The sequence below is a fragment of the Jaculus jaculus genome, chromosome 9, assembly GCF_020740685.1.
Source record: "Jaculus jaculus isolate mJacJac1 chromosome 9, mJacJac1.mat.Y.cur, whole genome shotgun sequence".
NCBI classification, from domain to species: Eukaryota; Metazoa; Chordata; class Mammalia; order Rodentia; family Dipodidae; genus Jaculus; species Jaculus jaculus.
Genome location: NC_059110.1, coordinates 22,281,091 through 22,308,413, shown reverse-complemented (window position 1 = coordinate 22,308,413; position 27,323 = coordinate 22,281,091). Strand labels below are relative to the sequence as shown.

The window sequence follows — 27,323 nt, the reverse complement described above, 5'->3', positions numbered from 1 at the left end:
TTTCAGAATAAGTGGGTTACTTTATTTAATTGTGAAGTCAGTGTTCTTGTCATCGTCTGGCTGTTACTGTGATATTTTAGACATGGTTTTCTATGTAGCCCAGGCTTGCCTTGAATGAGGCCCGGCCTCACCCATCCTCCAGCAAACTACACCTTCAGGACTAGTTTTCATCAGCCTCCCACTATGAGGTAGACATGCTCCACAAGCGTAGAATTCTGTTTTGTTCCAGGAAGTGATGGAGCCTGACATAGGACAGTTGCTTGGTTCCAAGGAACTAGCCCTCTTCAAAGAAGGTCTCAATAAGCTTTCATTGTAGCAATATGCTATAATTATAAAGTGACCTTAGAGCACTTACTGTAAAAGCAGGCATTTCCTGTAAATGCCCTTAAAACTTTAAAAAATTTGTTTGAAAAACCTTGAGCATGGTCATATGTACACAACGCACATGTAATTTACAGAGCAGCCAGGCCCCAAGTGCCCTGGGAAAAGAAAGGATCTGTACACCCTGAGGACCCCAACTCTGGAAAGCCAGGTGGCACATCCTCCTACAGACGAGCACAGGGCTGGGCGTGCATTCCCTGGAAAGCCAGTGCTTTTCCTGGACGGGGCTGTGGCTGTGGCTAAGGGCATGCACTGCTAGCTAATTTCTAAAACCTCAAAACCTTAATCTTTCCCCTTCCTAAAACATTCTCTCAGCTTGTGGAAAAGCTAATAGCTGTTTACAATTGTCAGACTTTTTAAAAGTGCTAATTTGTTCCCTTAATGGAGCAAATGATGAAATACACCATTTTCCCACACAGTAACGACAATGCATAAACATATGATTCATCGATGTCAACAGCTTTCAGCCAGAAGGTCTGTCCAGGTCACTGCCACTGCGGAGCACCCGGCCTATCATCAGAACAAGTTCATGATTTCTGGCACTCCTTTTTCCGAACTTTTGACTTTGGTGCTACAAAAGAAAAAAGAGGAACAATAATAATAATAACAGAAAGAAAGAAAGAAAGAAAGAAAGAAAGAAAGGAGGGAGGGAGGGAGGGAGGGAGGGAGGGAGGGAGGGAGGGAGGGAGGGAGGGAGGGGGGAAGGGAGGGAGGGGGGAAGGGAGGGAGGGGGGAAGGGAGGGAGGGGGGAGGGAGGAGAGGGGGGAGGGGGGAGGGTGGGGAGGGTGGGAGGGTGGGGAGGGAGGGAGGGGGGAGGGTGGGGAGGGTGGGAGGGTGGGGAGGGAGGGAGGGGGGGGAAAGAAAGAGGAAGGAAGAGGGAAAAGAAAGAAAAGAACAAAGGAGAAAATGAGGATTAGGCTCATATCCGACTCCTCCTACTCAGGGGCCGAACTTCGTCACGTCCAGCAGAGCTCACTGACCATTCGGATTCTCTTGCTTGTAGAAGGTCTTCAACAGCTCCACTGCCTCCTCAGCCCGATACCCCGGAATGCACTGATGAAGTAAGGAAAAGTGAGAATGACCATAAGCCATAAAAGTGAGATGTATATCCCAGTAGTAATTCATGTATAATTACATCAACTGATTTCAATCATTCATTTCCTCAGGCAAATTAGTACGGGTAAAAAAAAACATTTCCAATAAAAAAAAAGGACATTGTCCTCAAGCAGCTACCATTTGTAATCTTGGGTTAGGTGCTTGACCTTCCCACGCCTGGCATGTACAACGTGGGTGGGCACAGGACCTACTTCAGAGGGTTCGATGAGGACTCACTGAGGTGCCGCCCGCTGGGTCGGTGCTCGTGAAGTACTAGTTGTGCCACCTGCTGTCGTTCACGGGCGCTCGATTAAGTGTTTGATACTGCCAGCGAGGGTCTGTGAGCTATGTGGATTTGTGGACCAAACCCAGTCCACCAGTACTAACAGTGATGAGCTAAGAACGGTTTTTACGCTTGTATGGGCTATTTTAAAAATGAGAGAGAGTAGACACTAGTGTCTCACAAAGGTGAAAATATTTTTTTTAATTTAAAAAAAAATTTTTTTAATTTATTTATTTTTGAGATCGACAGACACAGAGAGAAAGAGAGATAGTGGGAGAGAGAATGGGCGTGCCAGGGCTTCCAGCCTCTGCAAACGAACTCCAGACACATGCGCCCCCTTGTGCATCTGGCTAACGTGGGACCTGGGGAACCGAGCCTCGAACCGGGGTCCTTAGGCTTCACAGGCAAGCGCTTAACTGCTAAGCCATCTCTCCAGCCCCGTCAAAGGTGAAAATATTTACTGTTCAATCTTTTACAAGAAGTTTGTCATATTAAGAACATTTTTAAAAAAAATATGTTTAGCTTGTTTTCTCTTAGGATTCAAAACGGGCAGAAAAGATCAAAATGTGAAGAAATAACAGAGCTGGAGAGATGGCTTAGTGGTTAAGGCACTTGCTGGCAAAGCCAAAGGACCCAGGTTCGATTCCCTAGTACCCACATAAAGCCAGATGCACAGGGTGGAGCATACTTCCCGAGTTTTTTTTTTTTTTTTTTTTGCAGTGGCTACAGGTCCTGGCACACCCTTTCTCCTCTTTCTCTCTCCAAAATAAATGTTTAAAATATATATATATTTTTGTAAAAAAGAAATAATAAGGTGTGGAAAGTAAGGAATGATACAGAACACAAAAACTACATGTAGAGGATGTAAGTTAAACGCAGCATTTAAGAAGCAGAAGAGTCCATGTCAGGAAGAAGTGTGGGCTGTGTGTGGGGAACCCAGCTGACGGGTTTGGTGGGGCAGGGGGATGACTATGAAGGAAGAAAGTTACAGAGGCAAGATGGGGCCAAGTACTCAGGGCTCCTCTGGGATGGACTCAGCACAGCCTCCCAACCCTCATAAAATGACAGCTGCCCTCTAATCAGCGCCTGGGAAAGGACGGGGCTGGTCACCACCTGGGAACATCGCCTCCCCAGCAGGTTCGGGAAGACGTTCCTTTCTGGAGCCTCAGCCCGGCTCCTTCCTGGGCCCCGTGCAGAACCCTCCCCACTGTGACTACAGCCTCGCTTCCACCCCACCCTCTCCTGCCTCGGAACACTGCAGACGTGCGTCTCTCCCTCCTCGCCGCCGTGCGCTCTGCTCGGCCTCTCCTCTCCGGGCTCCGGAAGCCCTGCGGACCGCAACGCGCTCTCCTTTCCCGACCAGTGCCGCCCAGGCAGGTGACTCTCTCGTCCTCGCTTCTCTGGCCAGTCCCCTCACAGCGGCCCTGGGCTTTCTGTGTGCAAGGACAGGTGCCCACCAGGCCTCTTCTTGCACAGGGAGGGTGCTAACGTGGTGGTTCCGCCCTCAGCTGCTCAGTACCATCGCGTGGGAGCCCTCGCCAACGATGGATGATGGATGCTGTCTCGGTCTCCCCGTTCAGCTGGTCCAGGGCTGAGCACCGGGCGTGCAAGCTCTCCAAGTGACTCACAGGCGCCCGCGGGTGGAGAGCCGCCAAGACCCGTGTGAAGACAGGACTGCTCTAATATCAAGTACCCACTACAACTACAAACCTGTGGCTTTAATAAAAAGCACACAGTCTTCATATGATTTAAAAAAAAAATAACAAAAAACTAAGCATTAGAAGGACACATGATTCCGGATACAGGAATGGCCATCTCTGAAAACAACAGCCTTGCAGGTCTCCTGCATGAACTTACATGCTGCTTCCAAGACGGAAAACATCTCTAATTCTGCATCCCACATCCCCTGGACCCAGCCAAAGAAAGGAAGAAAACACGGCATCCAGAAGCCTGTTTCTTTAAAACCACTTAAGACCTTTACAAATTATAATTAATCATATTAAACCTATAGCCATAGCCATAAACCGTGAACATTCATTTTCCTTCTGCATGTGTGTGCGCACACATGCATATTGTAGTGCTGTATGCGCATGTGGGGAGATGTGTGTGCCCCATGCACACGCATGTGCAGGCCAGAGGGGCGTGCTGGCTGTCCTCCTTATTCCTCGCCTGTGTTCATTCCTTAAGACAGAGTCTTCCTGAAACTGGAGCTGCCTTTTTTAGGTCACATTGGCTGATCAACAAGCTCCAGAAATTCTCTTGTCTCCGTCACCCATCCCACAACAGAACGTGAATTACAGACACGTGTGTCCATGCCGGCTTTTACATGGGAGCTGGAGACTGAACATAGACCCGCTCAGGCTCTCATGTTTACACGGACAGCACTCTACCGGCTAAGTCGTCTCCCCAGCTCTGGCGTTCACTTTCAATTGAAGCCATGTAGCCAGGTGAACTGTAAATGAACTTTTCCTCACTCAGCCACACTGACTCTGCAGAGACACCTGAGAGGGGGACGTGTTTGTGCCTTCCTGTCACTGACACTTCACAGAGGAACGTTCCACCCATGTCTGACACTTGGGGCTCATCTTTATTCTCCCCGACACTTGGAGCAATTGTTCTCATAAAAGAAGTACCTGACAGTCAGCAATTCACTTGCAAAGAGTTATATAAGCAGAGTCTGGGCTACCCATTTGCTTCCGATCACTCCATTACAGTTTCTTTCTGACGTGATGATGGTAACAGCATCTATTCTTTTATTTATTTATTTTGGTTTTTCGAGGTAGGGTCTCACTCTAGCCCAGGCTGACCTGGAATTCACTATGTAGTCTCAGGCTGGCCTCGCACTCATGGCGATCCTCCTACCTCTGCCTCCCAAGTGCTGGGATTAAAGGCGTGTGCCACCATGCCCGGCAAGGCGTCTATTCTTGAAGGTACGGTTGTTAGGAAAACACATTAACTGAACGAGAAGTCTTTGCAAATAACCACCCAGGAATGTCATCATTTATTAAATCTTTTTCTTTCTTGTTTTGCATGCGCAGGTGTGTTCATACATGAGTACACACGGTGCTGTATGTGGAGGCCAGAAGCAGATATGGAATGTCTTCCTTGATAACTCTCTAACTTACTGGCTGTCTCACTTGAACCCAGAGGACAACGATCTGGTTGGCCTAGATAACCAGCCTGACCCTGCCGTCGTCTCTGGGATCCCAGGTGGCGCACCACTCCACGCAGCACTCAGTGGGGGCCGGGGTTCAAAACCCTGCTGTTCACACGTGCACAGCAAGTGCTCTCCCCACTGTGCCATGTACCCAGCCACACACCATCCTTCTGTCAGAGCCGAACATGTTTGCCCCACCTTCCACCTTGGAGAGAACCCAGGCCAAACTCTGACATCACAGATTCCCAATGTTTACATTTTTCAACCATAAAAACTTGGGCAATGTGGTAAGAATTAAAAGGAAAGTTGGGGCAGGAGAGATGGCTCAGTGGTTGGGGTGCTTGCTTGCAAAGCCTGATGGTCTAGGTTCAATTCCCCGGTGCCCATGTAAAGCCAAAGTGGCACATGCATCTGATATTTGTTTGCAGCAGCAAGAGGCCCTGGTGCACCTGTTCTTATTTTCTCTCTCCTCCGTATAAATAAATGAATAAATAACAAATAGTTTTTACGCACGAGAAAAGAAGAAGCAGATTCCATTACCTGAAACGGTCTCCCGGTATTTTGTAAGTCCGCAGAGGCGATGTTCAGAACAGAGCCGCAGCCACCAAACCGCTCATTCTGACAGCCGTAGACGACCAGCGGGATTTATGAGGCAGAATTAAGGCCCTGACTGGGATGAACAGAATCATGGCAAGACTAGGACAGGCTGACGACACTCATCATCCTCGAGGAAACCTCAGAGTAGTCTTCGAAACAGCGACAACTTGTGGTTATCCTTTAAAAACTTCATACAGTCCAGTTACACAGAAAAGAAGAGGCTTAAAGCGTTCAGCAGCTAACACCTCACAATTGTATACAGAACGGAAACTGAGCAGTTGTTTAAGGTTCATCGTTAATGTGTTTTCTGCTATTCCTTACCTCACATTTTTAGAATCATTACAGAATTGGAGCCAGACAAGAGGTAGAAATTTAATTCAGGAATTTCAACCTTCTAAAAGCCGATTGTAGCCTGGCATCCCAGCATTTGGGAGGTGAAAGCTGGGCAGTCAAGTGTTCCAGACTGGCCTGGGCTACAGGAGACCCTGTCTCAAATAACAAAACAACTACAACACAAAAAGATTGTCTCCTGTCCTTTCCCCAAGTAAGTATAACAATGTAAGGGACTGGAGCAAAGCTCTGCTGTAGGATAGGATGCTGAAGAAACTCTGAGCTGCCAGTAACTTCTCTTGCATAGGATCTGCACATCTTATTGTACTCAAGCTCTCCACAGTGAAATATGACACAGTGCACTCAAATTATTTGCAGTGATAAAACTATTTACATAGTTTTTTTTAAAAAAATTATTTATTTGAAAGAGAGAGAAAGAGGAAGAGAGAGAGAGAATGGACATGCCAGGGTCATCAGCAGCTACAAATGAACTCCATATGCATGCGCCACATTGTGTATCTGGCTTATGTGAGTCCTGGAGAATTGAACCTGGGCCCTTTGGCTTTGCAGGCAAATGCCTTAACTGCTGAGCCATCTCTCCAACACCTGCATATAGTTTTAAAATGCAAGTATGGGGCTGGAGAGATGGCTTAGCGGTTAAGCGCTTGCCTGTGAAGCCTAAGGACCCCGGTTCGAGGCTCGGTTCCCCAGGTCCCACGTTAGCCAGATGCACAAGGGGGGCGCACGCGTCTGGAGTTCGTTTGCAGAGGCTGGAAGCCCTGGCACGCCCATTCTCTCTCTCTCCCTCTATCTGTCTTTCTCTCTGTGTCTGTCGCTCTCAAATAAATAAATAAACAAAAAAAATTTAAAAGTAAACATTCCTATATTGGCCTAATAGCTAGCATGAATGGAAAAATAATCACAAAATAAACATAAATGTACTAAAAAGAACCTAAAATTAAAAATTGTTCAAACTGAATGCATGTATAAAAATATTTAATTTAAAAAAAATGCAAGTATGAAGGGGTGCCTGCCAAGCATGAGGGCCCTCAGCATTGTTAAATAAATAAATAAACTTGAGGAGCTGACTATACTCTCAGCATTTATGTTGCTTAATCTGGGCAAGACACACTTTAAAGAGCTATAATTTTATTACTTTCCATGTATGCACAATTATAACATCATAAATGATTTTTTTTACCTATTTACCCTTGACTTAATCTTTTTGTACTTAATATTTTATAGTTTCTGATAGTATTCATGGCAAAAATAAGTACACAGAGACACACAATTTTTATTTTTCAATGATCCATACTGTATTATTCAAAGGCAGAACATAGATAGGAAAATTTATACTCTTAATTTAAGGGAGGATCCATCTTTATACAGAGTTTACGTTAGTTCCAAGCCTTCCTTTCTCTGCTTACTTCTTCATAGTTCTGTGTTGATTAATATAGAAAAATGTAGGTAATTTTACTATGTGAAAAATCTTTCCTGTTTTTGGCCAAGATATAATACTTTATAATGTGTTTCCTAAGTCTGTGTTTATATATATCAAGAAACAGAGGCCAGGGGTGTAGCTAAATGGTAGAGAATATACTTAGCATGTACAAGATGCTGAACTTCATCTTGGGACCAACAAGAAAATAATAATAAAAAGACAAAATGGGTTGTGCATCTGACCATTTTCTTGGTCACAAGCAAACACAAGCCAGGAACCCAAGATGCCAAAGGATACTCATGAGGCGGAGAGCAGCTGCACACATAATGCATGGCTCCACGGTGACATAGAGCACAGTGTGTTCAAATACTGCAGAAGGATTCTGGCCACTTCGACGACACCAATCTAAAACCTGATCAATGGCCACCATCTCTGCATGTCGAGTAGCCTTAAAAAAGAGAGATGCTTATGTTGATATTGTTTGTTTCATACAGCTGACACTTTACAAACATGCAAAATGTAATACAAAGAGGAAGTGCTAGGATCACTCCTCCTCATTTGAATGAGTTTTCAGAACACTCTTAGCAGTCAACCATAACTGTCGACTCCCCAGTTCAAGTATGATAAACTCACAAGCACTGATGGGTTTTGCTGTATATTTAATGAAGTTCGTAGGTCCTTATGGGAAACTTTCCATTAGAATGACATGAAGATGGCATATATAGATATAGAAATAAAGAAAAAAGGAAAGAAGGAAGGAAGGGAAGGAGGGAGAGAGGGAAGAAGGGAGAAAGGAAGGAAAAAAGAAGGAAGGAAAATACAAGGGAGGGAAGGAGGAAGAAAGAGAAAGAGAAAGGAAAAGAGGGAAGGAGAAAAAAAGGGAGGGAGGAAATAAAGGAGGGAGGGAGGGAGAGAGGAGGAAGGAAGGGAGAGAAGAAAGGGAAAGGAAGAAGATGCCCATGGATTCTTAATATTTTGGGAGAAGCTTGAAATTTTCATGAGCTGGTGCTTTATTTTCAAATATGTTCTCAAGGCTGTCACTGACCTCACTCAAAATCAAATCTATATATAGTTTACTGGAATGTCATCATGTACATTTTTGGGGATGAGATTTTATATAATGGAAGCCTAGAGAAGCAGAGCTTTGGGATAAGTCTCCTACACCTCATTGGAGACAGTATTGCATAGGAGAAATCACCTAGCATCTGTGATCCTGACAGTGATGGTCCTAATTATATGGTCCTGGTAAAGTCACCTGATTTCATCAAGCAAAGGTGATTGTTCCGAGCACACCGCACTGTCACTGTAGGCCTCAGCAGCATGTGCCACATGAAGCAGAATGCTTCTTATGAACTCAGCCAGCTCTCTCCCCTCTCCCTTCCTCTCATTAAAATAGCCTAATGCACAAATCCCTAAACACATGGGATCCAACAAAATTCAATCTAGAAGACATAAACAAATTAAACAGACCCATAACAAGCAATGCAATCGAAGCAGTAATTAAAAGTCTCCCTACAAAGAAAAGCCCTAGACCAGATACATTTGCTGCCAAATTCTACCAAACTTTAAGGAAGAGCTAACACTAATATTCCTCAAATTGCTCTACAAAACAGAAAGGGAAGGAATACTATAAAACTCCTTCTAGAAGCCAGAACTAGCCTGATATCAAAACCAGATTAAGGACACAGCAAAGAAATAAAACTATGGGACATTTTCCATGATGAACATAAATACAAAAATTCTCAACAAAATAGTCACAAACCAAATATAAGAAGTATATCACAACCAAGTTGGTTCCATTCCACAGAGGCAAAATTTGTTCAACATATGCAAATCAATAAATGTAACACATCATGTAAACAGACTTAAGGACAGAAATCACATGCTCATCTCAATAGATGCAGAAAAGGCATTTGGCAGAATTCAATATGCCTTCACGATAAAAGTTCTAAAGAGGGCTGGAGAGATGGTTTAGCAGTTAAGCACTTGCCTATGAAGCTTAGGGACCCCGGTTTGGGGCTTCATTCCCCAGTACTCATGTAAGCCAGATACACAAGGTTGTGCATGCATCTGGAATTCATTTGCAGTGGCTAGAGGCCCTGGTGTGCCCAATCGCATTCTCTCTCTCTCTCTCTCTCTCCCTGTCTCTTTCTCTCTCTCAAAAATAAATAAATAAATAAATAAATAAATAAATAAATAAATAAATAAATAAATATTTAAAAGCTCTAAAGAGACAGACATGATGGTATAGGCCTTTAATCCTAGCATTTGGGAGGCACAGATAGGAGGATCGCCTTGAGTTTGAGGCCACCCTGAGACTACATAATGAATTCCAGGTCAGCCTGGGCTAGAGTGAGACCCTACCTCAAAAACAAAACAAAACTAAAACTAAAGAAGCTAGAAACAGGGCTGGAGAGATCTCTTAGCAGTTAAGGCACTTGCCTGTGAAGTCTAAGGACCCAAGTTCAATTCCCCAGTACCTACATAAGCCAAATGCACAAGATGGTGTATGTGTCTGGAGCTCACTTGCAGTGGCTAGAGACCCTGGTGTGCCTATTCTCTATTGGTCTCTCTCTCTCTCAAACACAGAAAGAAAAGAAAGAGAGACAGAGAGAAAGAAAGAAAGAGAGAGAGAGAGAAACAAAGAAAGAAAACACTAAAAAAAGAAGCTAGGGGCAAAGAAACATTTCTCAACATAATAGTGACTATATATGACAAACCTGTAGCTAATATACTGAGGAAGAACTGAGAACATTTCTTCTAAAATCCAGAACAAGACAATCATGCCCACTCTCTCCACTCTTATTCAATATAAGGCTCCAAGTCTTAGCTGAAGAAGTAACAAAGAGAAGCAAATGTGATACAAATCAGAAAGGAAGATGTCAAATTATCCTATTTACAGATGACATGATCATGTACTTAAAAGACCCTGTGAACACCACAAGAAAACTCTTAGATCCGTTAAATACTTTCATTTATTTATTTATTTACTTGAGAGGCAGAGAAAGGGAGGGAGAAAGAGGCAGAGAGAGAGAGAGAGAGAGAGAGAGAGAGAGAGAGAGAGGGAGAGAAAGGGCATGCCAGGGCCTTTAGCCACTGCAAATGAACTCCAGATGCATGTGTCACCTTGTGTATCTGGCTTACGTGGGTATAGGGAATCGAACCTGGGTCCTTAGGCTTTGCAGGCAAGCATCTTAACTGCTAAGCCATCTCTCCAGCCCATGACAAATACTTTTATTAAAGCAGGAGGGTACAAAACCAGCATATAAAAATCATAGCTTTTCTATAACCAATAAAAACAACTCATTCATAACAGCTTCAAAACAACAGAAATAAGCCTCATTTAGAAGTGAAAGACTGCTACAAAGAAAACATGAAGACATTCAAGAAAAATTCAAGAAGACATCAGAAAATAGAAAGACATTCCATGCTCACGAATTGGCGGAATTAACATTGTAAAAAGGGCTACATTACCAAAAGCTGTCTAGAGACCCAATGGAACCCCCACCAAAATTCAAATGACATTCATTGCAGAACTAGAAAAAAGAGCCCAAAATTTACATGGAAACACAAAAGATCCTAAACAGCTGAAGAAATCCGAAGCAGAAAATACAATGCTCGCAGTATCATAATACCTAACCTCAAGTTCTACCATAGTATCGTGGTGACAAAACTGCACGGTATTGACACAAACACAGACATGTAGACCAAAAGAGAATGCAGGACCCAGAAATAAACCACATCGAGACTGCCAACTAATATTTGGACACCTATGTTGGTGTCAAAAGCCTACATAGGAAAAAAAAAAAGACAGTCTGGATATCCATATGCCTAAGAATGAAATTAGATTTGGATCTTTGATCCTGCACAAAGACTCAAAATGGATCAAAGAACTTAATATAAAACCTAAAACTTCTAGAGAAAAAAAAAAAAAGCGTAAGAAAAACACTTCAAAATACAGGCATAGGCAAAAATGAGAAAAAAAATACACACCAAAAAAAAAAAAAATCTCTGGCAGGGCATGGTGGCACACACCTTTAACCCCAGCACTCGGAAGGCAGAGGTAGGAGGATTGCCTGGACCAGAGTGAAGCCCTACCTTGAAAAAACAAAACAAAACAAAAATATTTTCTGATAATTTTTCGGGCAATTAACTAAGCTGACAGTTCTCAAAAGAAATACAAATTGCCAACAAATACATGAAAGTGTTCTATACCCTTAGCCATCAGGGAAACGCAAATTAAAACTGCTTTGTGACCCTATCAGACCTCAGAATGGCTGTCATCAAGAAGACAAGTCACAACAAGGGCTGGGGGAGACGTGTGGGAAGAGAAGACCTACTCACTGCTGGTAGAAATGCCAACACAGGTAGCCATTACGAAAAGCAGTGTGGAGGTTTCTCAAAAAACTAAAACTAGAAACACAATATTATCCAGGCATAACATACCTGGGTACCCACCCAACGAACTCTTAAGTCTACCACAGAAATACTCGCACAGTCACATTTATTGCTGTACTACTCATGATAGCTAGGAAATGGAACCAGCTTACACGTCCATCAACAGAGGACCAGAAAAAAACAATGTATACTGCCAGGCGTGGTGGTGCACACCTTTAATCCCAGCACTTACTTGGAAGGCAGAGGTAGGATCACCACAAATTAAAAGCCACCCTGACAACTGCATAGGGAACTCCAGACCAGCCGGGGCTAGAGAGAGACCCTACCTTAGAAAATTAAAAAAAAAAGACTGGAGGGATGGCTTAGTGGTTAAGCTTTGCCTACAAAGCCAAAGGACCCACATTTGATTCCTTAGGACCCATGTAAGCCAGATGCACAAGGTAGCACACACGTCTGGAGTTCGTCTGCAGTGGCTGGAAGCCCTGGTGTGCTATTCTTTCATGACAGATCCAAGATTTTAATTTTTATATATGTATGCATGTGTGCAAGAGTGGCATGGATGTAGGCCATGAAACCAGGAAAGGATTCACGATGGGTCATGGCAAAAGAGGTCGTAAAATAAGGTTTGGAAGGGAGAAATAAACAGGGTGGGCTGGAGAGGCGGCTTACCAGTTAAGGTGCTTCCTGATAAAGCCTAAGTACCCAGGTTTGATTCCCCAGTACTCATGTAAAGCCAGATGCACAAAGTGGCGCATCCATCTGTAATTCATTTGCAGTGGCTAGAGGCCTTGGCATACCCATTTGTTCTCTCTCTATCTTTTTCTCTGCTTGCAAATAAATAAAAATTTTTAAAAAGGGGTAAGAAAATACATGTGATATGAAAGTAAACGGGGTTTTAGGGAGGGAGGAATGGGACCAGAATGATGGGGAGTCCAGGGAGTTAGAGGAGGGGGTGGGAGAGAAGGAAAACGGAAAGCAAGTGTGTGGGGCGGGGGCGGGGGTCAAGCTGAAGAGGAAAGGGCGGTAGTGAGGAAAGAGGGTGGTGAGACTCAGAGCCAAAGCCGAGCTCAGAACTCCTCACCTGGGGAGCAGAACCTTTCAATTCTGTACTCCAATGGTAAATTTATATGACACATGCTATAGTGAAATAACCCTAGTTAATTCTAAGTATACAAGAAACTGAGGCTATTGGTAGATTAGAATATTCAAAATTCTCATGCGAAACATGTCAAACAAAGCTACAATACACAAATTAAGAGATGTGACAATTATGGAAAACCCAGAACTGCTAGGTATGTGCCAATATAGTCACTAATTATGGCATCATGTTTATTATTTGTCTCAGATATTTTAATATCCTCACAATTGCTTTGTGAATCTGGGTTCCCACTTTACATGTGTCTTGCTAAATCTCAGGGCTCTTTTTCTTTAAAAAAAATATTCATTTATTTGTTAGAGACAGACAGAAAGAGGCAGACAGAGCATATGGGTACATGATGGCCTCCTGCCACTGTAAATGGATTCCAGATGCATGCACCTACCGCTCTGTGCTTCTGACTTTACTTGGGTACTGTGAAATCAAACCACCAGGCTTTGCAAGCAAGTGTCTCTAACTGCTAAGCCATCTCCCTAGCTCACAATTTTTTTTTATTTCTGGTGGATGTAACAGATGATTGTTTGGGGGAGAGGATAGGGGTTTCAAGGTAGAAGCTCACTCTTGCCCAGGCTGACCTGGAATTCACTATGTAATCTCAGGGTGGCCTTGAACTCATGGCTATCCTCCGACCTCTGCCTCCTGAGTGCTGGGATTAAAGATGTGCACCACCATGCCCTGCTGGAATTTTTAAATGTCAAAGAACTAGTACCAAGAGGAGTGGAGTGGTGGCTCAGGGGTGAAAGGCTCTTGCTTGCAAAGCCTGATGGCCTGGGTTTGATTCCCCAGTACCCATGTAAAGCCAGATGCACAAAATGGTGCATGTGTCTGGAGTTCGTTTGCAGTGGCAAAAGGCCCTAGCACACCCATACTCTTTCTCTCTCTCTCTTAAATATTTTTTAAAAGAAAATCTAGTACCAAGACCAACTTGTTCTTTGCTCTCAAAAGCACACAACAATCAAACTGCATTTGAATGGCATTAGTCATGTTATCCTTGAGGTCATCTGATTCTTTTTTTTTTTTTTTCTTTTGAGGTAAGGTCTCACGCTAGCCCAATCTGACCTGGAATTCATTATATGGTCTCAGAGTGGCCTCAAACTCACAGTGATCCTCACACTTCTGCCTCCCAAGTTCTGGGATTAAAAACGTGTGCCACAAGCGCAGCTTTTTCCCCTCAATGTTGTATTTTTATTTATTTATTTGACAGAGAGAGAGAGAGAGACAGCGTGCATGCCAATGCCTCCAGCGGCTACAAATAACCTCCAGACGCATGCACTACCTTGTGCATCTGACTTATGTGGGTCATGGGGAATTGAACCTGGGTCCTTTGGCTTTGCAGGCAAGCACCTTAACTGCTAAGCCATATCTCCAACCCATCTGATTCTATAATTGCAAAATTTAGCACTTTAGCACTTACTATGTAGCTAAAGCCAGCTAGGTCTGGATACCTCATTCTATCAATTTAATCTAGAAATAGGGTGTTTGTAATACAATCTTTATTTGTCTCAAAATTTAAAAACTGAGGATGTTTTTTCTTTAAAGTAACTAAAGAATGCATTACACTGCTTAGCAACAATTGAATTTTCATGTATTAGATTCAATAAAAATGGAGACTGACTTTTTCCTACTAGACTGATACACTCTAGTATCATAGTATTCCCTCGGGTTTCACCAAGCTGATACGGTGGAATACCATGAGACAAAAAATTGTTGGCTCTTTGGTTAAGAGTAAGTATACAAAATTATTCACTGCTATTTTATAGTTTCATTAAATTTATCTGAATTTTCCACATCTAAAACAAATACTATTGTGTTTAATAATAATAACAACAACAACATTTAGCATTTCCAAAAAAGGAGACGACAGAGAACACGACCACATCCTCTCTCATCTTCTGGGCTCCCACCACCATTGCTGTATATCTGCATTTACCTTCACATACATTTTTGGTTTGATTAACTTCATTTCTTCCTTTCCCTACAACTTCATTGTTGTAGACCATAAGGCAGCCAACAGGAACTTCAATGTTGTCGAGTGCTTCTTTGGCCTGAAACACAAAGTGGAAAATCTGAAAGGTGATGCAATGCAAAGACCAGACACAACATGAACAGGAGATGTGTGTGCAACCAGAGAACAAAGAACAGGAGGTATGTGCACAACACTGGAACAAAGAACAGGAGGTGTGTGTGCAAACCCAGAACAAAGAACAGGAGGTGTGCATGCAACCCCAGAACAAAGAACAAGAGGTGTGTGTGCACAACCCTAGAACAAAGAACAGGAGGTGTGTGTGCAACCACAGAACAAAGAACAGGAGGTGTGTGTGTAACCCCAGAACAAAGAACAGGAGGTGTGTGTGGACCCCGGAACAAGAACAGGAGGTATGTGTGCACCACCCTAGAACAAAGAACAGGAGGTGTGTGTGCAACCCCAGAACAAAGAACAGGAGGTGTGTTTGCACAACCCTAGAACAAAGAACAAGAGGTGTGTGTACAACCCCAGAACAAGAACAGGAGGTGTGTGTGCAACCCCAGAACAAAGAACAGGAGGTGTGTGTGCAACCCCAGGACAAAGAACAGGAGGTGTGTGTGCAACCCCAGAACAAAGAACAGGAGGTGTGTGGGCAACCAAAGAACAAAGAACAGGAGGTGTGTGTGTAATCCCAGAACAAAGAATAGGAGGTATGTGTGCAACCCCAGAACACAGAACAGAAGGTGTGTGTGCAACTCTAGAACAAAGAAAAGGAGGTGTGTGTGCAACCCTAGAACAAAGAACAGGAGGTGTGTGTATGTGGAACCCCAGAACAAAGAACTGGAGGTGAGTGTGCAACGCCAGAACAAAGAACAAGAGGTGTATGTTCAACCCCAGAACAAGAACAGGAGGTGTGTGTGCAACCCCAGAACAAAGAACAGAAGGTGTTTGTTCAATCCCAGAACAAGAACAGGAGGTATGTGTGTAATCCCAGAACAAAGAAAAGGAGGTGTGTGTACAACCTCAGAACAAAGAACAGGAGGCGTGTGTGCAATCCCAAAACCAAGAACAGGAGGTGTGTGTATGTGTCACCCCAGAACAAAGAACAGGAAGTGTGTGTGCATGCCTGGAACAAATAAGCACAGCTGAGCTCAGCTCTCTGCAAACCCAAATCCCTTCCTCTACTTAGTGTAGATGTTCTCTGCTCGGTGCCCACATCAAGGAGAGTCAAGAACACACCCCTTCATGGATCCTGAGCAACCTGAGCACATGTGAAGGAAGGACTGTCTTTGTTATTTCAGTGCCAAGGTCACCCCCTTTCAGAGACAGCATATATCACTTACAAAGGGGTCAGAGACTAAATGACACCTGTAAATAGTTCATTAGAATATATTTTTGTTAAAATTCTTACTTTTTTGAATTTTTTACTTTTCTAAAATTATAGAAATGATCCCATAGAGTCCCAGTACCATGAAAATGACAAGACTGGATGTCACCTGGACTCATGATGTCTACTGTAAGTGAGACAATAAAAGCTCAGAGGCACCCTATGTAAAAAAAAAAAAAAAAAAAAAAAAAAAAGGTACAACCACTCTGTTGCAGCCCGGTTCGCATTGCTGGTAGAAATCACCCAACCAAGAGCAGCTTCTGGGAAAAAGAGATTTATTTTTGCTTACAGGCTCGAGGGAAAGCTCCACGATGGCAGGGGAAAACGATGGCATGAGCAGAGGGTGAACATCACCCCCTGGCCAACAGAAGGTGGACCACAGCAACAGGAGGGTGTGCCAAACACTGGCATGGGGAAACTGGCTAGAAAGCCCATAAGCCGGCCACCAACAATACACTCCCTCCAGGAGGCATTAATTCCCAAATCTCCATCAGCTGGGAACCTAGCATTCAGAACACCTAAGTTTATGGGGGACACCTGAATCAAACCACCACATTCCGCCCCTGGCCCCCATAAACTGATATCCATATATGATGTAAAATACAATGTATTCAGTCTTACTTTAAAAGTCCCCATAGTTTTTATCAATTCCAATGATGTTCATACATCCCCATAGTTCAAGATCTTTTAACTGAGCCATAATACCAAAAAATAATCTCAAAAAACCCATAATGGCACAGAATATTTACACTGCAATAGATGGCATTGGGCATAGCAAAGAAACATTTAACCAATACAAGATTTAAAACAACCGGGGCAAACATCAAACTCTGTAGCTTCAAGTCCAGCAACTCTAGCCAGTGACAAATCTTCAAGTCTGATAATTCTAACTAGCAACAACTCTCTGGCATTCCAATTCGCCCCTCCAGCTAGGCTACTCACAGTCCTGGGAAACTTCATCAGGGCCGGCAGCTCCTTGGCAGCCATCTCATGGTCCCGGCATCTCCATTGGGTCTCCACTGCAATCCACGGTTCATCCTCATGGCCCCATGGGGTCTCTATGCAGGCAACCAGCAAACCTGCTTCACACTGCCCATGGCCATTTCCAACAAGACCATGTTGCAAATTTAATAGCCCTCTTTCCAGCATTTCTTATACTCCATGATACCAGGTAGGGTGCCAATTTGTTAATCCAGGGGGGGATAAAGCAGACTTTGAAGAACAGGGCACTCCTTGAGCACTCAGGCCCCTTCAAAAGAGTTGACATTCTTTCTGTTGCCCCAGCACAGGTTAGCTAGCCCAGTCTCAAAGGTTGTAATCTCTCAGTTGCAGCTGAACGGGCAGCAGTTCACCCAAAGATTTTTCCTTCTGTGCCATATCCCTGTGCACACACCAGTTCATTTCTACGCAAAGCAACCCTGCACAACTTCTCAGGACATGGGCATAAGAGCAAGCTTCTCACACAACTGCTAGCCCAGTCCAAGCAAAGCTCTTTATCACCCTCATAAGCCAAACCTCACAGTCCATAGTTCTTACTGCCTTCAGGTCTTTCAGCTCTGACCAGGATAGACCATCAAGCACTGCAAAGCGTCTCTTAGGCCAAGGTTTCAACTCCTTCTACATTCCTCTTGAAAATCAGCTCCAAAAGGCCGAAACCACATAGTCAGGTGTCTAGCAGCAACCCCACTCCTGGTACCACTTTACTGTTGCAGTCCGGTTCGCATTGCTGGTAGAAATCACCCAACCAAGGGTAGCTTCTGCAGAAATTATTTTGAAGTTTCTTTAAAAAGTAAGCATACATAGAGTTGCACCGAGCCACACACACACCTTTGGAAAGCCAATGAACATTCAGAAGATCAAGTCTGTGAGAGCTGAAATTTAAAATTCACAGGACCACTCCCTAGGGTTACAGCATCGATAGTGACGGTAGACTCTGAGAGCGCTGTACAGTAATGTTCTCTGAACTGATACATTCTCTCCTTTGAGGAGGAAGGAGGCTCAGGAGACTCAGGTCAACCAGTCTTGGGAAAAGAGCTGGCTAGAAGACCCCCCCCCACACACACACCCAAGGTTATATAAAGGGATAAACTGCCTGGGAGAGATTCTCCAGCCAGCCAAGTTGCTAGCAACTTGTGCAGAGATGCAGTTTGTTAGGGTCGTCACCTATGCCGGCGTGGGCTTTTCCGTGGCACAGCTGCCTTCGAGTCCCCCAAGGCTCCTACAAACAACCCCTCACTCTAATCTGTAGGCAGTCCCAATTAACTCATTGCTTTGCCAGAACTGATTGTGGTGCAGTTCTACTTTGGTCTGTCATCTGTGCCCTCTCTGGGGTGAAGAGATGTGTGCTTGCATGACCTCAAGGAGAAAGTTACAGGCAACACTTGGCGCCCGAGGCGGTACCATGGCATTTTGCAGCTGAGGAGATGGAGGCATGAGGAGGTCCACGTGAGAAACCCGGGAAGAGAGCTCAGTTGACTCTACTCACTCGCTACTCAACAAAAATCAGTGGAGCACCTAGTAGATGTCTGGTTCCAGGGCTCACTGCTCTGTGCTACCTATGATTCCTCTCCAATAACCAGTCACTACCCGGGTGAGCTACCTATCAGGGTTTGGGTGTAGAGTGGGTCAGGTGACAGAAGGAGAGGGAAGAATTGAAACAAGAGTGTACAAATGGAGGCCACCGTGAGAAAGCTTTTCTGTAAGTATAGCTCCTGAAAAGAACTCGCGCTTTGAAGAAGTGAGCCACTGCAGACACACCGAAGAGAACCTGAGACCCGGAGGAAAGGCAATGCTTAGGTGGAAGGGGACAGAGACGGGGAATCCCATACTGCCTGAGCTCCCTGTTGACTGCTCTCCCCACGGTAGAGCACTGACGGCCCGGGAGCCTTTCTCTGGGGCCTTCCTCTGGATTTTCTCTTTTCCCTTCTAGCAAACTTATAGCATTATAAAATGCGGATGATGGGAATATTTCAAAGACAAATAACAACACTGATAAAGCAATGGCCTAGCTATCCATTCTGAGTGGGGTGAGTGGGAAACACTGTTACAGCAGTCCAGGAACAGGGTGGTAAAAACAGCACAAAGTCCAGGGAAGGGAAGTGAGGGGACCAGTTTTCCAACAACACATGCATATGCATAGACACATATTTCTTTTGCTGACTAGTTCAAAAGTTGTCCTTACGCTGAATCTCCATTTCACTCTATCCTGCCTCCCATCTCCAATACGATGCCCTCCTACCCCATTTAGTCTGACCCTTTCTTCACAAATGAAAGAGTTCAAGCGAAATAGATCTAATGTGAGCCAGGGGCTGAGGTGGTGCACGCCTTTAATCTTAGCACCCTGGGGGCTGAGGTAGTAGGATAGTCTTGAGTTTGAGGCCACCCTGAGACTACATAGTGAATTCCAGGATAGCCTAGGTTAGAAAAATACCCTACCTCAAAAACCAAAAGAAAAAGGCCTCTCCCCACTTTTTTGGGAAAGACAGAAAGCTTGGATACTATCATAGACAGCTCCATGCTGCTGGGATGAACTTCAAAACCAGACACAGTTTATAGGAGGAACGAAATTTATTTCAGGCTCACAGAGCCAGGGAACTTTCCATAATGGTGAAGAAAGAAAACCCACCACCAAAACCAAAAGCAAGAGCATAAACCACAGCCAAGCAGCAGGGAGCCCAAGCAGAGCTGATGCGCTCTGCATAGCTTTAGACTGGAACTCAGACCCTCCCCCGGTAACATCTTATGACTGCACCCCAAGATGCACCCCTAGTGACACCTCCTCAAGCCAGGTGGCTGGAGGTCTAAGTTAAAAGCTTTAATTAACTCCTGAATGGATGGATTAACATCCATTCAAACTACCACAGACATTATGACAGCAATTTCATGTTACATAACTTAATAAACTATCAACCTCTAAAACTGAAGAACGATAGCTATCTTCTTTCTCCATAACAATAATGTGCTGTTTCCTCAGTTGGGGTCTGCCCAGTTACAGATAAAGAAAGATCCTGCATGGAATAGCCATTGTACGTTTTCACTATTGTCTCTGAGATGTAGCTATTATAAACTACGATCTAGTAATACACAGGGAACTCTTCATCACACCATGCCTGTAGAAATGGTTGAGCGTCTGCTTGCCTTCTCTTTGAATTTCCCTCAAGGTCTCCGGCAATGTTCCACAGAGTACCCAGAAAACACTCAATACAGTAAAACAATGTATCCTGCAACACTGCAACTGTTACTCCTCTATCTGTATATACAGTTAGTCTCTCTATTTTTTTTTTCCTAGCAATAAGATAGATTTAAGGCAAATAATTTGGAAGTTAAAAACCCTACACATCAAAAACAAAAACCACTCATAATGTCAAAACTCCGAAGGGGGAAAAAAAACAGTCTTTATCAAACTTGAATGACTCTGTTTTAGGTCACAACACCTCCTCCTCCCATGATAAGAAAGCAGTAACATAACTCGGGGTCAACAGAAAGAACTACCACATTCCTGTCGTCTGTGTCTGCCTGCCTTTGTTCTTTGTCCCATGTTCCCCCTTAGCCAATGAGGCAAGGGTCAGCTTCCCTCCCTTTTCTTTGTGCATTAGGGATAAAACACTGAACCGACTGCTTGGCCAGTGTGCTTGCTACCTCACTTTAGAGAGGTCCTGGGGACCCTTCTGCACAAGTGAAGTCTGCCTTTTGGGATGGCGTGTTCTCTTGACTGCATCTGTTCAACATGGGGAGGGAAGGGACCTCATATCTCCAAACTCCCAAGTCATATATGTGTGTGTGTGTGTGTGTGTGTGTGTGTGTGTGTGTGTGTGTGTGTGTATGTATGTATGTATGTACGTATATATACATATGTAGGAAACAGAAGTGGTTTCACTTTTTTCCCCCTATAACTGCATATATGTGCCACAGGAATTTCATGTTTATTTGTTTGTGGGGGTTGTTTCTTTTTTTGAGACTATTTAGCCACAGTCTCACTACATAGCCTAGGCTAGTCTTAAACTAATGATCCTCCTATTCATAGTATTTTTTTTCTCAAGTTAAATAGATTTATACTATCTATATGGCACAATAGCCTGCTTTTTCATTTAGAAATGTATTGCAAACATTTTCTTCATTGAGTAATGATTTTCCTGAAATGCTCCTTTAATACTTTTAACAGAGTATTCCTCTATATAAATATGTGAGATTCATGTAACTATTTCCCAATTGCTTGATATTTATATTGACTCAAATTCTTCACTTATTCTCAAAAAGAACTTCACTTTATAGCATGTCTATCATCTGTTCCTTGTGAATTATCACTGGGTAGCTACTTAATACAAAGAGCTTCTATGGTATCATTTAAAAAAAAAACTATTAAAATTCAGTGGAGACTATGCCTAAGCAATTCACAGAACAGAAAACAGAAAACCCTACGTATCCAAGTAGGATGCTTGACACCCAGAGCTGGAGTGGGAGGAGGAGAGTGAGGTATGTGGACACCCACAAGCAGTCACACTGCAGGGCAGAGACAGCCATCACAGTTTTTGCCTAACCAGACTGTCAACTTTCTCAACCTCAGTGTCCTCAGTGGAAGGCTAAGGCAATAACAAAACCTATCCCACACACTCTGGTGGGTCTTAAATGGTATCACTGTACATAGCACTGTATCTGTAGCTTAGCAAGGAGCCACCCAATTCTTTAGTCTTATATATATTTTTCCAAGTCTATACCTTTAGAATGCTGTGCTAAGCTCACTATGATGGTTAAAAATAGTAACCATTCTGACATGCTCAACTCTCCAAAAGAAACTTGTAGGAAAAAAAAAATGATTATATTAAAAATAATACAGTTGTGAAGAAAAGAAATGCTATGACTCAATAATTCATAGCTTAGCCTTGACTCTACTATCAGTTCTTTGTTAACAATAGGATAAGGACTCAGGCATAGCGGCCCACACCTTTAATCCCAGCACTTGGGAGGCAGAGGTAGGAGGATCTGTGAGTTTGATGCCACTCTGAGACTATGCACTGAACTCAAGGTCAGCCTGTGCTAGAGCAAGATCCGACCTTGAACCTCCCTCCCCAAAATGAAATAGGATAAGGACCCCAAATCAGGGTTCATAAGTTCAGGAGACCCCCAACTCCTGCATCACCTGGACTCCAGTCTTATGAGTTAAAAGAACTGAAGTCGACAGAGCAGAGGGTAAAGCTTTCAGAAACTTTATTAGATTAAGAGAAGGAGGAGACAGTTCAGTTCCTGCCCATGGGAAGGCAAGAGCTGAGTAAATCCCAGAGGTCAGAGTGCTCCTTCCCACAAGAAGGCAGAATCCCACGCAGAAACCCAAGCCAGGTCGTTTATAGGTTCTGAATGAGGGCTGAGCTAAGCAACTATTAGGCCAAGTGTTGGGGGCTGAGCTAACCAACCACAGTGCCAGGTTTGGCTTTAATCCTTCAGGAATCTTAATGCTAGGAAAGGGGAACTCCTTCCCAGGGAGGGACTCAGGCTGTTTGTGAAAAAACAAATCCAGGGAATCCCTTTAGGCAGCAAGAGGTAGGGAGAAGCAGTATCCTTCTATGATCTCTAGCAAAGCCTTTATTTGGGTGGGGAGTGGGAAATGTTACCCTATACTGCCTCAGTTTCTTGGAGGAACAAAGTACAAGATTATGACAAGCAACATTTTCTTTTGTTGAAGGCCTAGAAGATAGATGCATTGGCTCAAACCCAAAAGGCAGCTGCTGCTAACCTCCTTAACCCTGCGTAGGAGGTAAACTACGTAATCATAGGTGCTTATGCTCCAATTAAGAGACAAAAGTGGTAAGGCCACAGGGGATAACAGGAGTTCTTTGGAGTCCAACCACCTCATAGATGAATCTATGAGAATGAAGTAACTTGCCTAACAGCACACCAAAAGTAGTTTAAAAAAATCATGGGGGCTGGAGAGATGGCTTAGCGGTTAAGCGCTTGCCTGTGAAGCCTAAGGACTCCGGTTCGAGGCTCGGTTTCCCAGGTCCCACGTTAGCCAGATGCACAAGGGGGCGCACGCGTCTGGAGTTCGTTTGCAGAGGCTGGAAGCCCTGGCACACCCATTCTCTCTCTCTCTCCCTCTATCTGTCTTTCTCTCTGTGTCTGTCGCTCTCAAGTAAATAAATTAAAAAAATTTAAAAAAAAAATCATGGACTGGAGAGATGGCTTAGCGGTTAAGCGCTTGCCTGTGAAGCCTAAGGACTCCGGTTAGAGGCTCAATTCCCCAGGACCCACGTTAGCCAGATGCACAAAGGGGCGCAAGCTCGTTTGCAGAGGCTGGAGGCCCTGCCGTGCCCACTCTCTCTGCCTCTTTCTCTGTCTGTTGCTCTCAAATAAATAAATAAAAATAAACAAAAAAAATTTTAATCATGTTTAGCGTCTAGACAGAAAATATTGTAGAGATGGTGGATAGATGAAGACAGTAGTAGAAAAAGATGCTTAAGGGGAAAGTGTACAGTGTTTATAAAGTGTTATAAAATCTGTAACAGGTACAGCAATGTCCTAGCGAAGGGACCGAGGCTCAAGGAGATGCTACCCTGCCTGTCCTGGCAGGACCAGAACCTGAGTCTGATCCAGTGTCATCCAAGATGGCTGCCAGCAACACTTCCTGCTCCTTCCCATCAGTCTCCCACGACAACCAATCCGGTCTCTCCCTCATACACTAGTCTGATGACATGAGGTTCATCCCTAATTGGATGTTTAATCCACAAATAGGTATGGCATATGGGCGACAGTCTCCTGGCCCTACACATTGCCCACTACCAAGGGGGACAACTTCTTTTGTGCTGGGGTGTTTTGATGTTTGCTTTCCACGTGCATGCATTGATCTGGGTGCTTTCTTGCCTACCCATGTATGTGTACCTCCTCTTCTTGTTAGTTCCATCCTCTGGTTCTCTCTGAACACAAGTGTGTGAGTCTCTCTCCTCCATTTCTAGCCCGGCTGGGAACAGGGAGGATTTTTTGTTGTTGTAGCTTTGATTTTTCTAGGGAGGGTTGCCTGGAATTCACCACATAGCCACAGGGTGGCCTCGAACTCACTGTGATCCTCCTTCCTCTTCCTCCAGAGTGCTGGGATTAAACGTGTGCGCCACCATGCCTGGATTCCTGATTTAGACCTTTTCCTAGTTGCTTTGTACATGTATCTTATTCTTTGATGTTTTCTTCTTGGTTACACTTGAGCTCTCTGTCTGATCTCTCAGGTGAGAGGGATCTTTTGACCTGGGCTCTCACATTTTGGGTGGGTGGGTGGGTGTGTCTTCCAGAGAGGCTTTTGTTTTCCCAGAGATTTTTCTGAGAATGAAATTCTTTCCATCTGCCCTCCCCTTTTCTAGCTTGGCAAGGGGGAGAATTCACTTCTGGATTGAGTCATGCACCTAGCCTCCCTCTTGCATCCTAATTCTCCCTAACATAAACTTCCCAATTTGTAATGGACCCTTCTCAAAGTCTGTGTTTCCAATTCTTTGTTAATTCAGGTAAGTGTCCAAAAGTTGGCATCTGCAGCCCTGTGATCTCCTGCACCTTTATGAGATTTAATCCCTTCCTTGACCCAAAATCCAGCATCACTGAGCCTTCATATTCATTCATCACTCACTCACCTAGCACAACTTCCAGGCTCACATTCTCCATCATAGCAAGTACCCTGCATAGGAACTGTGTGTGCTTTATACTGCATCTTCACCTTTTATATGTTTACTGGTGATTTAAATATTTTTATTTATTTGTCGGGGGGGGGAGAGAGAGACAGAGAGAGAGAGAGAGAGAGAGAGAGAGAGAGAGAGAGAGAGAAAGAGAGAGAGAGAGAGAGAAAGAGAAAGAGAAAGAGAAAGAGAAAGAGAAAGAGAAAGAGAAAGAGAAAGAGAAAGAGAAAGAGAAAGAGAAAGAGAAAGAGAAAGAATAAGCACGCCTCTTGCCACTACAAACAAACTCCAGAAACATGTGCCATTTTATGTATCTGGCTTTATGTGAGTACTGGGGAATCAAACGTAGGCCAGCAGGCTTTGTAAGCAAACACATTTAACTGCTGAGCGATCTCTCTAACCCCCCTTTCTATGTTTAGAGACCCAAATATTTCCATTGTTCTCAATAGCAGTTTAACAATGCAGTAACATGCTGTACAGGTTTGCAGCCTAGGGGCCATAGGGTTTATCAAGTAGCAGTGTCTGTAGAGAGCTATACCATCTAGACCTGCTTATGTACACTCCTTGATATTCACACATCATGATCTAGCCTCAGAAGGCCTTTCTTTGAACTCATCCAGAGGACTGTGCATACATATGCCATACAAAGTTTTATCCCCACACGAGATCTCATTGACACACATCTGTAAACTAAAGTTCCCAGAAAACAGCAAGACTTATTAACTGATTAGAATTTCAATGTAGAGAGACTGGAATGTTGCAAGGCTGAACCCAGATTACCTTGGATTATTTGATGGCCAGTTAACATCTATCTCTGTGTCTGACTTAACAAATATCTGGTGACCAAATGAATCCCTTTGAAATGTATAAGAGCAACCCCCAGGACTGGAGAGATGGCTCAGTGGATCAGGCACTTGCCTGCAAAACCTAACGACCAGGGTTCAATTCCCCAGCACCCGTGTAAAGCCAACTGCCTAAAGGGGCACATGCAACTGGAATTTGTTCCCAGAGGCTGGAGACCGTGGTGTGTCCATTCTATCCTTTCTCTCCCCTTCCCCTTGGAAATAAACAAATAATAAATAAAAAGAAAAAATCAAGAAAAGGATCCCCAGCTTTCACCAACTTGAAAGATAATAATACCAGATACCACCTGAGAATCACAGCACAGATGTCCTTGCTTGGCTGTAACCAGCCTACCAGATACTCCCACCAAAGTAACTGAAAAGCACCTTGGCTTATGACCTTCTTTTGTTCTATAAAAACACCATGGCGGGCTGGAGAGATGGCTTAGCAGTTAAGCGCTTGCCTATGAAGCCTAAGGACCCTGGTTCGAGGCTCGGTTCCCCAGGTCCCACGTTAGCCAGATGCACAAGGGGGTGCACACGTCTGGAGTTCATTTGCAGAGGCTGGAAGCCCTGGCGCGCCCATTCTCTCTCTCCCTCTATCTGTCTTTCTCTCTGTGTCTGTCGCTATCAAATAAATAAATAAAATTTTTAAAAATGTTTAAAAAAAAAAACACCATGGCTAGCAGAGCATGCTGATGCACACCTTTAATCCCAGTGCTAGGGAGGTTGAGGTAGGAGGATCTGCTGTGAGTTCAAGGCCAGCCTGAGCTACAGAGTGAGTTCCAGATGAACCTGGACTAAAGTGAGACAGTTTCACCAAAAACAAACAGGTAAAAAATAACAACAACAACAAAAAAATCATCCAATCATTAAATTCTTAACACTTTGGAGCATGGAATGTGAGGTTATGTGAATCTGTAATGCTGAGCCATGATGACTCATATTTGCGCTACAGAATAAGGTCTCTTATTCCCTTTGCGGTGAGAGCTGTTGTGTTTTGCACCCACACATCAATATGGGTAAATCTAGAAAAGCATATAACTATGATTAGAGCCCTCTTGAACGAGCAATCTTAAAGACAGCGAGGGAAGGAAGTGTAAAATAAATGAATGAAGGGATTGTACATACAGAGACTTATTTTCCTACTGCTCTCTTACTTCCTTCTTCTTTTAGATATGTTCAAGGAGGGAGGGGGAAACCACAAAATAATGTGATTTGACAGAGTATCCAGGAGAAGCAAGAGAAGGAAGCACGTGCCAGCTTCCGAAGGAATATATATATTTTGGTGCATGCTCCAGGCCGGTGAGGCGAATAATAGCCGTATCTGTTCCCCTGACCACCCGCAGCCACTGCGAGACTGCGCTAAAGAAAACTTCATGGTAGCAAAGCCAAAATTCCTGCCCCAGAAAGTGTGGGAGGCCACGGTGAAGAGAAAGGGCGCCAGGGACGTGTTGGAGAAAGTTTTCCACACCCATCAGCCTCCCGGGTTTCCGCCTCCTCACCATGCGCATCGCCTCCTCCATCCACTGCTCGGTCTCGCGCTCCGACACCACGCGCGCGCCTCGGGAAGACGGCGAGGAAGCCCCGGGGGCCTCCATACCCGCCGCGCAGGGTCGCAAGGCAGCGGAACGCGGCGCGCGCG

At 44.1% G+C, this 27,323-nt stretch overlaps 1 protein-coding gene across 2 annotated transcripts; it reads right to left on the bottom strand.

Annotated features, from left to right (window-relative positions):
- Adat2 (adenosine deaminase tRNA specific 2) lies at nucleotides 1-27,295 on the bottom strand. 2 transcript variants are annotated; one of them, XM_004651153.2, is made up of 6 exons: nucleotides 27,184-27,295; nucleotides 14,779-14,883; nucleotides 7,582-7,732; nucleotides 5,457-5,563; nucleotides 1,362-1,434; nucleotides 1-952 (listed from the first exon to the last, which is right to left on the bottom strand). In XM_004651153.2, exons 1-6 carry the CDS (start codon nucleotides 27,277-27,279, stop codon nucleotides 909-911), a joined length of 576 nt encoding a protein of 191 aa, XP_004651210.2. In that variant the 5' UTR covers nucleotides 27,280-27,295; the 3' UTR covers nucleotides 1-908. The 2 variants fall into 2 exon arrangements, with proteins under 2 accessions (XP_004651210.2, XP_045013816.1); XM_045157881.1 differs by having other exon boundaries at nucleotides 5,457-5,542.
- Between the last annotated feature and the right edge of the window lie 28 nt (nucleotides 27,296-27,323).

Excerpts from the sequence above, each read along its gene's own strand:
- Adat2 (XM_004651153.2), bottom strand. The coding sequence starts at position 27,279 with ATGGAGGCCCCCGGGGCTTCCTCGCCGTCTTCCCGAGGCGCGCGCGTG. Across the intron at positions 5,564-7,581 it reads AGCTGCTCTCCGCCTCATGA|AAATCCCGCTGGTCGTCTAC; the intron begins GTATCCTTTGGC and ends ATTCTGCCTCAT. Across the intron at positions 953-1,361 it reads CAAGCAAGAGAATCCGAATG|CACCAAAGTCAAAAGTTCGG; the intron begins GTCAGTGAGCTC and ends TTTCTTTTGTAG.